General features: G+C 38.3%; 1 protein-coding gene across 1 annotated transcript; it reads right to left on the bottom strand.

Annotated features, from left to right (window-relative positions):
- Positions 1-520: 520 nt before the first annotated feature.
- LOC115923180 (E3 ubiquitin-protein ligase TRIM13-like) lies at positions 521-1,501 on the bottom strand. Its single transcript, XM_030983511.1, has one exon. The coding sequence runs from the start codon at positions 1,499-1,501 to the stop codon at positions 521-523; it is 981 nt and encodes a 326-aa protein (XP_030839371.1).
- Positions 1,502-13,297: the final 11,796 nt, after the last annotated feature.

The following is a 13,297-nucleotide window of genomic DNA, read 5'->3' as shown; positions in this document are numbered from 1 at the left end:
AAAGACCGTAATAGAGCGTGAGAAAGCTTTGAGCAATTCGGGACATTCGGCAAGAGCGCCAAAAAAAATTAAACTGTTTAAAAATTTGAGGCGATCTGTCACGAATTGCGTAAAGCGGGGAGAGCGTATTAAAGCTTATCAAAGTTTTGCTCAAAGCGTAGGAAAGCTTAACAGAGTTTAAATTTTTGGCGCTCTTGCCGAATGTCCCGAATTGCTCAAAGCTTTCACATTATGGTGTACGTGGGAAGGCCTTGGAGTGGTTCAGGAGCTATCTTTCGGATAGAAAGCAATATGTTTTTTTAAATGACAACTCCTCAGATCTTCGTAAAATGGTTAGGAGCCAGAGCATAATAACACTGAGTTCCTATGGGGAGTATATTTATTCAGATGGTCATATCTCAGCCAATACTTAACATATTCAATTGGTTTTCGACATGTGGACATTATTTTTGATGTTCTTTCGGAATATGAAGAAAAAATTGAGAAATACTAAAAATAGATTTTTTGATGACGTCACACTTCACCACTCTATTCGTATTGCGGTGATTTCCGGCGTGTACCGTAGCTGGCCCAGCTGGAGTTCATCCGTGCCCTGACTCCTGAAGCTAATTCTTTCACCTTCCTCAGCAGTTCGTCTGGGCAGCTCCTTATCTGGTCCAATCTGTCTTAGAAGCTCTTCCAGCTGTTGACACTTCGCTTTATGTGAGGTCACAGCCTCTGTCTGAAGAGGAAATTTAAGACTATTCATAACTAAGTCCAGAACTTTCTTAATCTGTTTTGTCTGCTTACGACCCGACTCCTCCATGTCTCCCAATGAAGTCTTGAGCTTCCCTAGCCGGCCGTGCTCAACTTCATTTTTCAAAACCGTCTTTCTTTCCTTCAATATCTGAACGAATTCCTCAAAAGTCTCATCTATTTCATCCTTGCCTTGTTCCTGTAAGTTATGCACCTTTTTACGCTGGTCTACAACTGAAGAAACATACTTGATAACGTCTCGTATCTTTGCATCCGCTTTAAATGCAAGTTCCTCGACCTGATTCTTTTGCGCAGTTTCATAAGCGCCTTCTTCCAGGATAGTGTGAGCATTCTTTACATGCTCTGATATTGCACACTTGCAGCAGACATACTTGTTACAACTAAGACAAAAACATTCCTCATCGTAGTTTGGATGTTTTTTACATTTGCTCCATTTTCTTTCCAATGATTTATCTTCTTGATTACCTCTGAAACAGACTTTGGCCTGGGTTTTCACATCCTCAACAAGTGATCTGACTGTTATGTTTGATTGCAGTCTACCCACGTCTCCACCAGGAACCGAAGTCTCCCCCCTGCATGTAGGACACAACAGAAGGTCCTTGTTCCCATGAGACTCCAGCAGAGTCTCAAGACAACCCTTGCAGAAGGTATGGGAGCAGGCCAGGTTCTTGGGATCCTTGAAGAAGCTCAGGCAGACAGGACACTCGAGGTTCTTATGGACAGCCTGCTTCAAGGAAGTAGCCATCATTGACAACTTTAGCACACGACCTGTGAAAAAAGACACATCGGTGAATTGAGTTGCCAACTCTCTCAAAAGTGTCAATCACTTGTGTAAATACTTAGCTGGCTAGTATTGCACTACAAAATGTTAAACATAATGTATGACATGATTATTAAAGCCTATCCGGTTCAACATTTTGAAATAACTTTACGCTTCTTCGTTAGCACTTACGTTACGAAGTAGCTCTAATGGTAACTGTGCTTTCAGTAGGAGGCGTGTGAAAATGATTCTGTCAGCATGCAATAACCCGAATAATAACTAGTTTTACGAGTATGACTCAATTCTTTTTCCCTTAGAGCGTGGAAATACCCACCAACATTCGCAACAGAAAAATATTATGTTCAACCTTGGCACGTCTGATCCTTTTCCGGAAACCGTTCGCCCACGCACTTAAGTTAAAGTTATATGGACTATGTAACATTGTTCAGATGAGAGATAGTGGTGATAAGGTAGTGAGTTCAATGCTAGATTTACAATTAAAGATAATCTGAAAATTTGAGTGAAAACGGACCATTATTCATGGTACAAATTGGGAAAAACTGATCTGATCGATTCCTTAATTCTCCCAACTATCTTATTACAATTTAATTACATTTTAGGTGAATGTAAATCGTCACAAAGCCATAAAATGGCTCTACATTCTATTCCAGACAGTTAAGTGTTGACAGATTTTTGATAGTCTGTTTTATGTATTTTTTCATGAAAAAACGGTTGGGAAAATTCAAAAATGGTTGGGAGAATTTACTGTTAATCACTGTTAGAGGGTGTAGTATATCGACGCCTTCAAAGAAAACCATAGATATCTTCGTGGTTTGAGAATTTGTTCAGGATTTTTTGCATGTCAGAGGGTTAGTATAGTAGAAGGAATATAATAAGTAACATTTTATACAAAAATTAAGCAATTTTTCATCAACCTTCAACAATGTTACCGATTCACTTTAACCCTATGTGTACAGGAACCAGGCGTTCCCTGTATTATTACCTATGGGAATGAGAGAATTGAGTAGTGAATGGGTTAAATGAGTATGAAATATTCCTCATGTAGTGGGAATTCTCACTAATATTTAATAGATATCACTGGTGATATCTCATACTGGTATTATTTGGTTACAGTCATAATTATTTGTATCAGTCACTTATGCCACACTCGAGTTATGCGTCTACACCATGTGGGATATGTAGCCTACATTGAAACTCAACTTGGTGAAATATTTAAGTACATTGTTAGGAACATGATGCTGTATCACACATAATAAAATCATGTTGCCTCTCTCACCTCAACTTCCTTTTCCTTTTCCTCCATCCATTTTTCTTTAATTCTGCATGATCTCTCACATCCTAGTCCTCCTCTTGTAAACTATGCTTTTTTGTCTCCTCTCTACCACCTCTCTCTCCCTCCCTCATGTTAGAACCTTTACCTCAACTCTGTCGTGGCCGAGTGGTTTAAGGCGCTTGACTGGAAATGCGGAGGTCGAGGGTTCGAATCCCGACATCACGGCACTACTATCCTTTGGCAAGATATTAACCTGCACTTGCTACTCTCCGCCCAGGTGTTAAACGGTTACCCGGCAGGATGCGACCGTCGTTGTTGGTCAAACATTGTGGCCCGAATTCACAAAGCAAGGTTTGAGCTCAGACCAAGGTTTGAGCTTAAACCTCCTTTTGTTTCGCCAAACCTCCTTTTGTTCTTTACAAACCAGGTTTGTAAAAAACGCGTAAAACGCGTCATATGACGTACGAAAACCAAGGTTTGTCGACAAACCTCTTTTGTGAATTCGGGCCTGTTTGAGCGTCACGTAACGCCTGGCTGGAATGCTGCCCATGCAGGGAGTGGAGATTGTGTGCGGGCAAGTATTGAATCCAATGACCGGGTTGAAAGTATATCTGTAAAGCGCTTAGAGACATTTGTTTAAAGCGCTATTCAAAAGCGGAATGTTATCATTACTATTAATTCTTGCTAGGACAATTAAAATAAATTTTGCCCCCCTTCCCTCCAATTCAGACATGCATGCCAGGCTCACACGCCGCTGCATTGTAAATTCTTCTTTCCAATTTGTTTGGCAATTGTCTTGTTAGGCCTGTGACGGCGTAGGATCGAAACAAACAAATAAATAAATAAATACTAAAATAAAATGAATAACTCAATATTGCAATCAAACATTTATTAAATACAAGTGCTCTCTTGTCATTTCTAATGTTTTTTTAGGGCAAAATCTTGCGCGAAGTTTGATATTTGAAATGTGAAGATGTTTTTAATGTTCTCACATATTTGAAATAAAAACCGATGGACAAGACGTTGTGTAGGGACCCCCACCCTTTACACAATGTTAGGGCATAATGCCGATAACTTATTAAGGGACCTCTAAGTTATACATTTGCCGATAACATTTAGAAATTGCCAATAGAACATTTAAGTGGGATTCGAAGAACCTACAGCTTGTCAGAGTGTACTAGTCGACGTCGTAACACAATTCTTATCATTGACACCCTGATTTTAAAAACACTGAAGTGAAACCATGGACTTATCGTTGTGACAGAGAACCGGAAAGTATTAGGGAGAGCGAGGTAGAGGTGGAACGAAGGCAAGAACTTAAAGGTACTATGTCCCATTTGCAGGCCCAAAAAATGAAAAGGTTAAATTCCAACGGCATTTGAAAGATAATACTAATTTAGAACTTCAAAGGTGGGGCTTGAAAATGTCTTCAAATGGGAAAATAACGACTATTAGTTGTCACATCGACTTAGGAGCTATAGAGCCAATAAGTAATAGTCTTGATTTTCAGACCACTGTACTGAATGGTCATACGTTTTATGCTGCGCAAAGATTTAATCAGTTTAATTTTGGCCATCACAAGAAGTGGGTTATTGATGTAGACAAATGCTCATGTACCCTTTACAGCTCATTTTATGTATGTTATTATCAAAGAAGAAAAAAAGCCAGTCAGTCACTCAATAGTGTCTGACAGTGAAGTCTAGCAAGTAAACAGATTTCCTTGCATAATTTGAATATTAGGACACTGCTAACATTTAAATTTCACAGATAGGACAAACATGACATATTCATAATTCCTGCAAAGTTCTACAGAATTTGAGGTTGGCTGCAAAAGGGACATAGTACGTTAAATGCGTTATAATTTGTAATTCCTCCTCTATATCAAGCATCATGTAAATAACATGCAAAGCAAGCAAAGAGAATAAGAATGAATTATGAGACAGTTTTTTTAATGTAATTCACGGGTCGTATTAATTAACTGATTATGCTGATGGTGTTCATGCTTTACTCTTCTATTTATGCAGGGTTGTCAACTTTGGGGAACTGCTTCGAGGGAGGCCGTTTGCCCGCTGCTAGCTGCGTTTAGAGTACTGTTATAGGTTTAAGCTCAGGTTTTGAGCTCAACAAACTTATTGGAATAACTTAATCAAAGAAACATTTATCTTCTAGATATTTTACGAAATTCTCAGCTTTAATACCCACCTGTCATGCGGTTGAAAATGTCATCAGAAAAATATTTCTTAGAAATTTACAAAAACTATTGCGTTATATTTTGCGATTACAAGTCATATATTTGCAATATACGGCCGTGTAAATGAATTTGCTTCATTCGTATTAATTCCGTGTGTATATTCACTATCTTTGGTTTCTCTCATCTGTGTTTTGATAAAAAGAAACTCCTTTTGCCTCTGCAAATTAAACACGTTTACCAACTTAGATGGCGCTGTGTACTTCTTGGTCACGACAGGGATTAAGGTTTCCATTGCTCCTGAAGAGAGTCCAAAGATCACTCCCTTTTCCACAAAAGACTTAATCCTTGGTAATGAAGTAATGAGTAATGAACAGTCGCGAAGCTACTTTTTTTTTTTTAAAGATGTTTTTAATTATTTTCTCTCAAATCAAACACATACTGTACAAATCATTTTAACAAGACTGGATACATTGTACATTGATATTTTGGATTAAACATGAATTGCTATAATAACATTAACTGTTTAGAAAACATTTTCACATATATTAATGTATGCGAGATTTTTGTTGTCTATTCCCCCATTCCCTCCACCGTTAAACATACTCTCAACACCCTCATCTACACACTTCTACCCCACCCCCACCATGCGAGACACGACACACACACACACACACACCCACCACCACCCTACCACATATTTATCACACACTGTTCCTAACCCCCTCAGAATTCCAAAATTGGAGCGACAAAATAATATAAATAATCTATTAAACAAAAATATTGAATGAATTATTAAAACGAGGCTACAATAACCCAGTGTTACAAGCTACGGGGGGCACGGAGACACGAATTTCCACGCACAAACACACACACACAACCACACAACAAGTGAGAGCACGGGGAAAGATGAAGTAACGGAAGAAAGAACGTGATATAGCATATAATGTGAGTATTAAACCTGAAAACAGAAACTGACTTCTAGTGTTTTTGTCCATAAACATCCCTTTTAGGGTGGCTATATAATCTCGCTATCTTTACTATATTCAAATTCTTTTAACAAGGTAAAACAATCAATAATGATTATTGTGGAAGAAAAGACACTCGATATTCTTTTTGTTGTAATTACTTGAAGGTAATACAAAGTTTTTGGACATTTTTAAAAGGTCTGAAACGTAAAAAAAATTGATGCAATAAGCATTAAAACCAATTTTAAAGTTTGACGCACGCGTACACGTAGGCCATGACGCGCGCACGGACATGGGTGTAAACAAAAGTTTACCCATGACGTCAAGTTTATGCATATACAATATCATTCAGAAATGACAATGTATGACGGAAATATGGTCAATAATATAAATTTCTGGAAAAGCTTTTTGCACAATGAAATGCATATAAACCAACACGTGGTCTCGTAAAACTACATACTGTTTTAAGCCTCGTTCGTTTGACTGGGGTAGTCCTACTTATTCCGTGATTAGGGGTGATTAGTTATATGATGTGGACGCTTACTAACGATACGTCGTGTAACGAAACGTCGCATAGCGAAACGCGGGTTTGGGCATCGTTTCGAACTAGAACTCAATAAAGAATCACGCCTAATCACGGAATGTGTTGTGTGTGGACGTAACTAGTATAACTAGTGACTAGTTGAACTAGAACGGTATAACTGGGCGGGGCTTAACGTGACCTCACGCGAAAGGAGACCTGAGTGTACGATAACCTTTCGGAAATACAGAATGGTTTCGTTAATGACACACATTATGTACTTCCCCAAGATTTTGACAACGGTTGTTGTTAATAACATTCGTAACTTAAGCAATTCTCTGTATATACTTCATCTCAATTGCAGAAGTCTTAAAGAAACTTCGAAAATTGTATATGTACCCTCTCATCTATTTCCCATTTTCTATTACCGCATTATCAGAAACATGGCATAGTGGTAAAGAATCTTTGAATTTAGATGGTTACGCCTTTCTTAGTCAAGGAAGGCAATGTCGACGTGCCGGTGGTGTAGGTGTCTATATAAACAAATACTGATTTGGATGTTTTTCATGAAACTGTTGAAATGTTATTTTTCGAAATATATAGTAAATATAAACAAATTATCCTCGCTATTGGGTACAGACCGCCCAATCATGTTGTCTCTGAATTTGGTGATATGTTAAGGCACCACTGCTACAAATAACAAATGAAAACTAAGAGCGTCTGTTGATTGGAGATTACAATATTGATTTATTATGTGCTACAGTTTCAACAAATACCAACAAATGTATAGACTTACTTATGACTTACTCGTTCACGCCCTAATGTCCTAAAACCAACACGATTTTCAAGGACATCGGCCACTCTCATTGACAATATTTTTTTCAAATAGACCTGAAAATTATTTGAAGGCAGATATTTTGATTACCGATGTCGGTTATCACCTATCTATCTTTTCTTTTTAGACATGCAATAGATGTGCGAATCGGGGTCACGTGGCCTCCCGCAGTTTCAACTCCATAGCACATATTTATTACGAATAAATTATCAAACTAGACGTTGCGTTATTTCCACAAACATCAAACATTAAGGTATAACAATAATGTGTTATAGTGATTTCAAAAGCTTTTCTATACTCTATTGCTCTGTGTCACATTGATTGTCTCTCATAATAATCATTGACCAACAATAATTCAACCTCCCAGCCTAACTAAAAGCCCCTGTACGGGATGATATGATATTAGGGACTTTTAGATGAATTGCACGTCGACATAGTGAACTGCTACGTGTGACGTCCTTTTAAGGCACTGGCAGTGCCCTAAAAGGACATCACGGTGCCTTGAAAGGAAGTGACACGTAGCAGTCTACTATGTCGACGTTCAAATCTTAAAGTCCCTAATGTTTTCATTGGTGTCCTTAAAGGGACACTAGTTTTCATGCCCGCTAAACGCCCCCATTGTCTGATTGCAAGCAATACACTTTGCAGTGAACGGCACTTTGACATCATTTGACAATGCTTCCCTTAAAGCAATATTGCCGATTGGTCGGCGGCCGCCAATTTTTTTTTCCCACGAGAGGACGGCACTTTGACATCATTGTTCAGCTGCAGGCGGGAAACAATGCTTCCCTCAAAGCAATGTAATGCTAAGTTCACACCGACGCCGAATTGATGGCGAATTAAATCGGCGAGCAAAGCGGCGGCAAAGCGTAACAAAGCTTAATTAAAGCGTAAAGACCGTAATAGAGCGTGAGAAAGCTTTGAGCAATTCGGGACATTCGGCAAGAGCGCCAAAAAAAATTAAACTGTTTAAAAATTTGAGGCGATCTGTCACGAATTGCGTAAAGCGGGGAGAGCGTATTAAAGCTTATCAAAGTTTTGCTCAAAGCGTAGGAAAGCTTAACAGAGTTTAAATTTTTGGCGCTCTTGCCGAATGTCCCGAATTGCTCAAAGCTTTCTCACGCTCTATTACGGTCTTTACGCTTTAATTAAGCTTTGTTACGCTTTGTCGCCGCTTTGCTCGCCGATTTAATTCGCCATCAATTCGGCGTCGGTGTGAACTTAGCATAACATATCTGAGGAGATCGTGAGATTTTTGAAAAGTGACGCCGAATTGATCGCCGATTTAAAGCGCGACATTCGGCGTCGGTGTGGACTTTACACGACGAGAACGTGGACCTCTACGTGTGGCATCTTTTTAAGGCAATGTGACGTCCTTTTAAGGCAGTGGCAGTGCACGGCAGTGCCATAAAGGACGTCACATTGCCTTAAAAGGATTTTACACGTAGAGGTCCACGTTCTCGTCGTGTAAATCTAAAAAGTCCCTATTGTCGATTGGTCGGCGGCCGCCAATTTTTTTCCCCACAAGAGGTCCGGACCGCGTTTTATTTGTTCGTACTCAAGCGAGCCAGATTCCAGTTTGAACTCATTTCCATACATAACAAGCTACGAAAGCTTGCAAAGAGGTCACAACAATTATACTTTGATTATTTCAATTCCAATTTCAATTTCAAATTTATTCATGTTTCCAAAAAAACATTACAAATCAATTATAAGCATTTAAAACAAATGTAAGAAATACATGTTGGAAACAGAGGGGTCCACTAAAAAGCAATGCTTGTACACGTGTGAACACCTCAAATGATACTTAGGAATAATGAGTAATTATTAAATTAACTAATCTGTAACTACAAAAGGAACTACAAAATAGGGGAAAGAAAAAGGGGGATGCCGCTCTAATCCACGATAAAATATTACACATTTCAATATTAATAATTTCAACTAATCTATGAGAGTCTTTGTGAGAAAAAAAAAATTGTGTCATCAGCAAAAAGTACGAAAGACAAAATATCAGATGATCGACAAAAGTCATTAATATATAGAATAAATAAGAGCGGGCCTAATATGCTACCTTGTGGAACACCACAATTTATTTTACGAAGATCTGAGGAGTTGTTATTTAAAAAAACATATTGCTTTCTATCCGAAAGATAGCTCCTGAACCACTCCAAGGCCTTCCCACGTACACCATAATGTGAAAGTTTATAAAGTAAAATATCGTGGTTAATCGTGTCGAAGGCCTTGGAGAAGTCCAGGAAAATACCAATCATATGGGAAGATTTGTCGATGAAATGAGCTACCTTTTCAATAAAAGACAATAATGCATGTACAGTATTATGTTTTCCCCTAAAACAAAATTGGAGATTAGGAAAAAAAAATGTTGTGATTTATAAAAAAAAACATACTGTCCGAATATAAATTATCTTTTCTAAAATTTTCGAGAAAGAAGATAATAAAGAAATAGGACGATAATTACTAATATCTAATTTATCACCCTTTTTAAACAAAGGAATGACCTTAGCAACTTTCATTGAAGTGGGTGCCTGGCCATATAATAAAGACAAATTAATAATATGGACGAGAGGATCCACAACGGAAGATATAATGCCCTTTAAAATAAAATTGTTTATTTCGTCATGGCCTGAACTTTTCTTAGTCTTTAGTTTCGAAACAATATCTAAAACTTCACATCTGTGAGTAGGAACAAAAAATATAGACTTTTGATTGGGCTAGCCCAAAATATCAACAAAATGCTTGTTTGATGGAGAAATGTTAACAGCAAGATTTTCACCAATCGATGAAAAATAATTATTAAAAATATTTACCATGTCCCTATTATTAATTGCTTTGCCTCAATATTATAAAGGCATCGTTATAGCTCAATTTGTAAAGACAGCCGCTGAAGTTGTGAGTTAGAATCTCAGTATTTTTTCAGTTCTATGTTTTGCCTAGTTTATAAATAGTGAAGCAAAGCAATAAATAATCAAAGTCTAATATTGTTTGTGACCTCTTTCCAAGCTGATAATGACGTAAAACGTATCGGCTAAAGTCCGGAACTCTCGTGGGAAAAAAAGATGACGCCCCTCGCCCTCTCATGGACAATGACGAAATCAAAAACATAGTATAACGATCTTTATAGTAACGAATGAGCTGGGGCCCGTCTTACAAAGAGTATGCACTATTTTTATAATTATTTTTTCAATGCTCCGCGGGCCGCATCATGCAAAAGAGCTTGCGGGCCCACGCCCCACTGCCGTTACAAATGCGGATGTACTTGTGAAAAGTCTATCGAGTACCGAAGCTGTGACGTCATAAAAATCTATTTTTTGGATTTCCCAATTTTCTCTTCATATTCCGAAAGAACATTAAAAATAATGTCCAAATGTCGAAAACCAATTGAATATGTTAAGTATTGGCTGAGATATGACCATCTGAATAAATATACTCCCCATAGAAACTCAGTGTTATATGCTCTGGCTCCTAATGGTTACCACACTTCACCACTCTATTCGTATTGCGGTGATTTCGGCGTGTACCGTAGCTGGCCCAGCTGGAGTTCATCCGTTCCCTGACTCCTGAAGCTAATTCTTTCACCTTCCTCAGCAGTTCGTCTGGGCAGCTCCTTATCTGGTCCAATCTGTCTTAGAAGCTCTTCCAGCTGTTGACACTTCGCTTTATGTGAGGTCACAGCCTCTGTCTGAAGAGGAAATTTAAGACTATTCATAACTAAGTCCAGAACTTTCTTAATCTGTTTTGTCTGCTTACGACCCGACTCCTCCATGTCTCCCAATGAAGTCTTGAGCTTCCCTAGCCGGCCGTGCTCAACTTCATTTTTCAACACCGTCTTTCTTTCCTTCAATATCTGAACGAATTCCTCAAAAGTCTCATCTATTTCATCCTTGCGTTGTTCCTGTAAGTTATGCACCTTTTGACGCTGGTCTACAACTGAAGAAACATACTTGATAACGTCTCGTATCTTTGCATCCGCTTTAAATGCAAGTTCCTCGACCTGATTCTTTTACGCAGTTTCATAAGCGCCTTCTTCCAGGATAGTGTGAGCATTCTTTACATGCTCTGATATTGCAGCAGACATACTTGTTACAACTAAGACAAAAACATTCCTCATCGTAGTTTGGATGTTTTTTACATTTGCTCCATTTTCTTTCCAATGATGTATCTTCTTGATTACCTCTGAAACAGACTTTGGCCTGGGTTTTCACATCCTCAACAAGTGATCTGACTGTTATGTTTGATTGCAGTCTACCCACGTCTCCACCAGGAACCGAAGTCTCCCCCCTGCATGTAGGACACAACAGAACGTCCTTGTTCCCATGAGACTCCAGCAGAGTCTCAAGACAACCCTTGCAGAAGGTATGGGAGCAGGCCAGGTTCTTGGGATCCTTGAAGAAGCTCAGGCAGACAGGACACTCGAGGTTCTTATGGACAGCCTGCTTCAAGGAAGTAGCCATCATTGACAACTTTAGCACACGACCTGTGAAAAAAGACACATCGGTGAATTGAGTTGCCAACTCTCTCAAAAGTGTCAATCACTTGTGTAAATACTTAGCTGGCTAGTATTGCACTACAAAATTTTAAACATAATGTATGACATGATTATTAAAGCCTATCCGGTTCAACATTTTGAAATAACTTTACGCTTCTTCGTTAGCATTTACGTTACGAAGTAGCTCTAATGGTGACTGTGCTTTCAGTAGGAGGCGTATGAAAATGATTCTGTCATAATGCAATAACCCGAATAATAACCAGTTTTACGAGTATGACTCAATTCTTTTTCCCTTAGAGCGTGGAAATACCCACCAACATTCGCAACAGAAAAATATTATGTTCAACCTTGGCACGTCTGATCCTTTTCCTTTACGGAAACCGTTCGCCCACGCACTTAAGTTAAAGTTAAATGGACTATGTAACATTGTTCAGATGAGAGATAGTGGTGATAAGGTAGTGAGTTCAATGCTAGATTTACAATTAAAGATAATCTGAAAATTTGAGTGAAAACGGACCATTATTCATGGTACAAATTGGGAAAAACTGATCTGATCGATTCCTTAATTCTCCCAACTATCTTATTACAATTTAATTACATTTTAGGTGAATGTAAATCGTCACAAAGCCATAAAATGGCTCTACATTCTATTCCAGACAGTTAAGTGTTGACAGATTTTGGATAGTCTGTTTTATGTATTTTTTTCATGAAAAAACGGTTGGGAAAATTCAAAAATGGTTGGGAGAATTTACTGTTAATCACTGTTAGAGGGTGTCGTATATCGACGCCTTCAAAGAAAACCATAGATATCTTCGTGGTTTGAGAATTTGTTCAGGATTTTTTGCATGTCAGAGGGTTAGTATAGTAAAAGGAATATAATAAGTAACATTTATATACAAAAATTAAGCAATTTTTCATCAACCTTCAACAATGTTACCGATTCACTTTAACCCTATGCGTACAGGAACCAGGCGTTCCCTGTATTATTACCTATGGGAATGAGAGAATTGAGTAGTGAATGGGTTAAATGAGTATGAAATATTCCTCATGTAGTGGGAATTCTCACTAATATTTAATAGATATCACTGGTGATATCTCATACTGGTATTATTTGGTTACAGTCATAATTATTTGTATCAGTCACTTATGCCACACTCGAGTTATGCGTCTACACCATGTGGGATATGTAGCCTACATTGAAACTCAACTTGGTGAAATATTTAAGTACATTGTTAGGAACATGATGCTGTATCACACATAATAAAATCATGTTGCCTCTCTCACCTCAACTTCCTTTTCCTTTTCCTCCATCTATTTTTCTTTAATTCTGCATGATCTCTCACATCCTAGTCCTCCTCTTGTAAACTATGTTTTTTTGTCTCCTCTCTACCACCTCTCTCTCCTCCCTCATGTTAGAACCTTTACCTCAACTCTGTCGTGGCCGAGTGGTTTAAGGCGCTTGACTGGAAATG

Source organism: Strongylocentrotus purpuratus, unplaced genomic scaffold (genome assembly GCF_000002235.5).
Source record: "Strongylocentrotus purpuratus isolate Spur 01 unplaced genomic scaffold, Spur_5.0 spur5_scaffold_13, whole genome shotgun sequence".
NCBI classification, from domain to species: Eukaryota; Metazoa; Echinodermata; class Echinoidea; order Camarodonta; family Strongylocentrotidae; genus Strongylocentrotus; species Strongylocentrotus purpuratus.
The sequence above is the reverse complement of the archived record's forward strand: the minus strand, read 5'-3'. Positions and strand labels throughout refer to the sequence as shown.

Excerpts from the sequence above, each read along its gene's own strand:
- LOC115923180 (XM_030983511.1), bottom strand. The coding sequence starts at position 1,501 with ATGGCTACTTCCTTGAAGCAGGCTGTCCATAAGAACCTCGAGTGTCCT.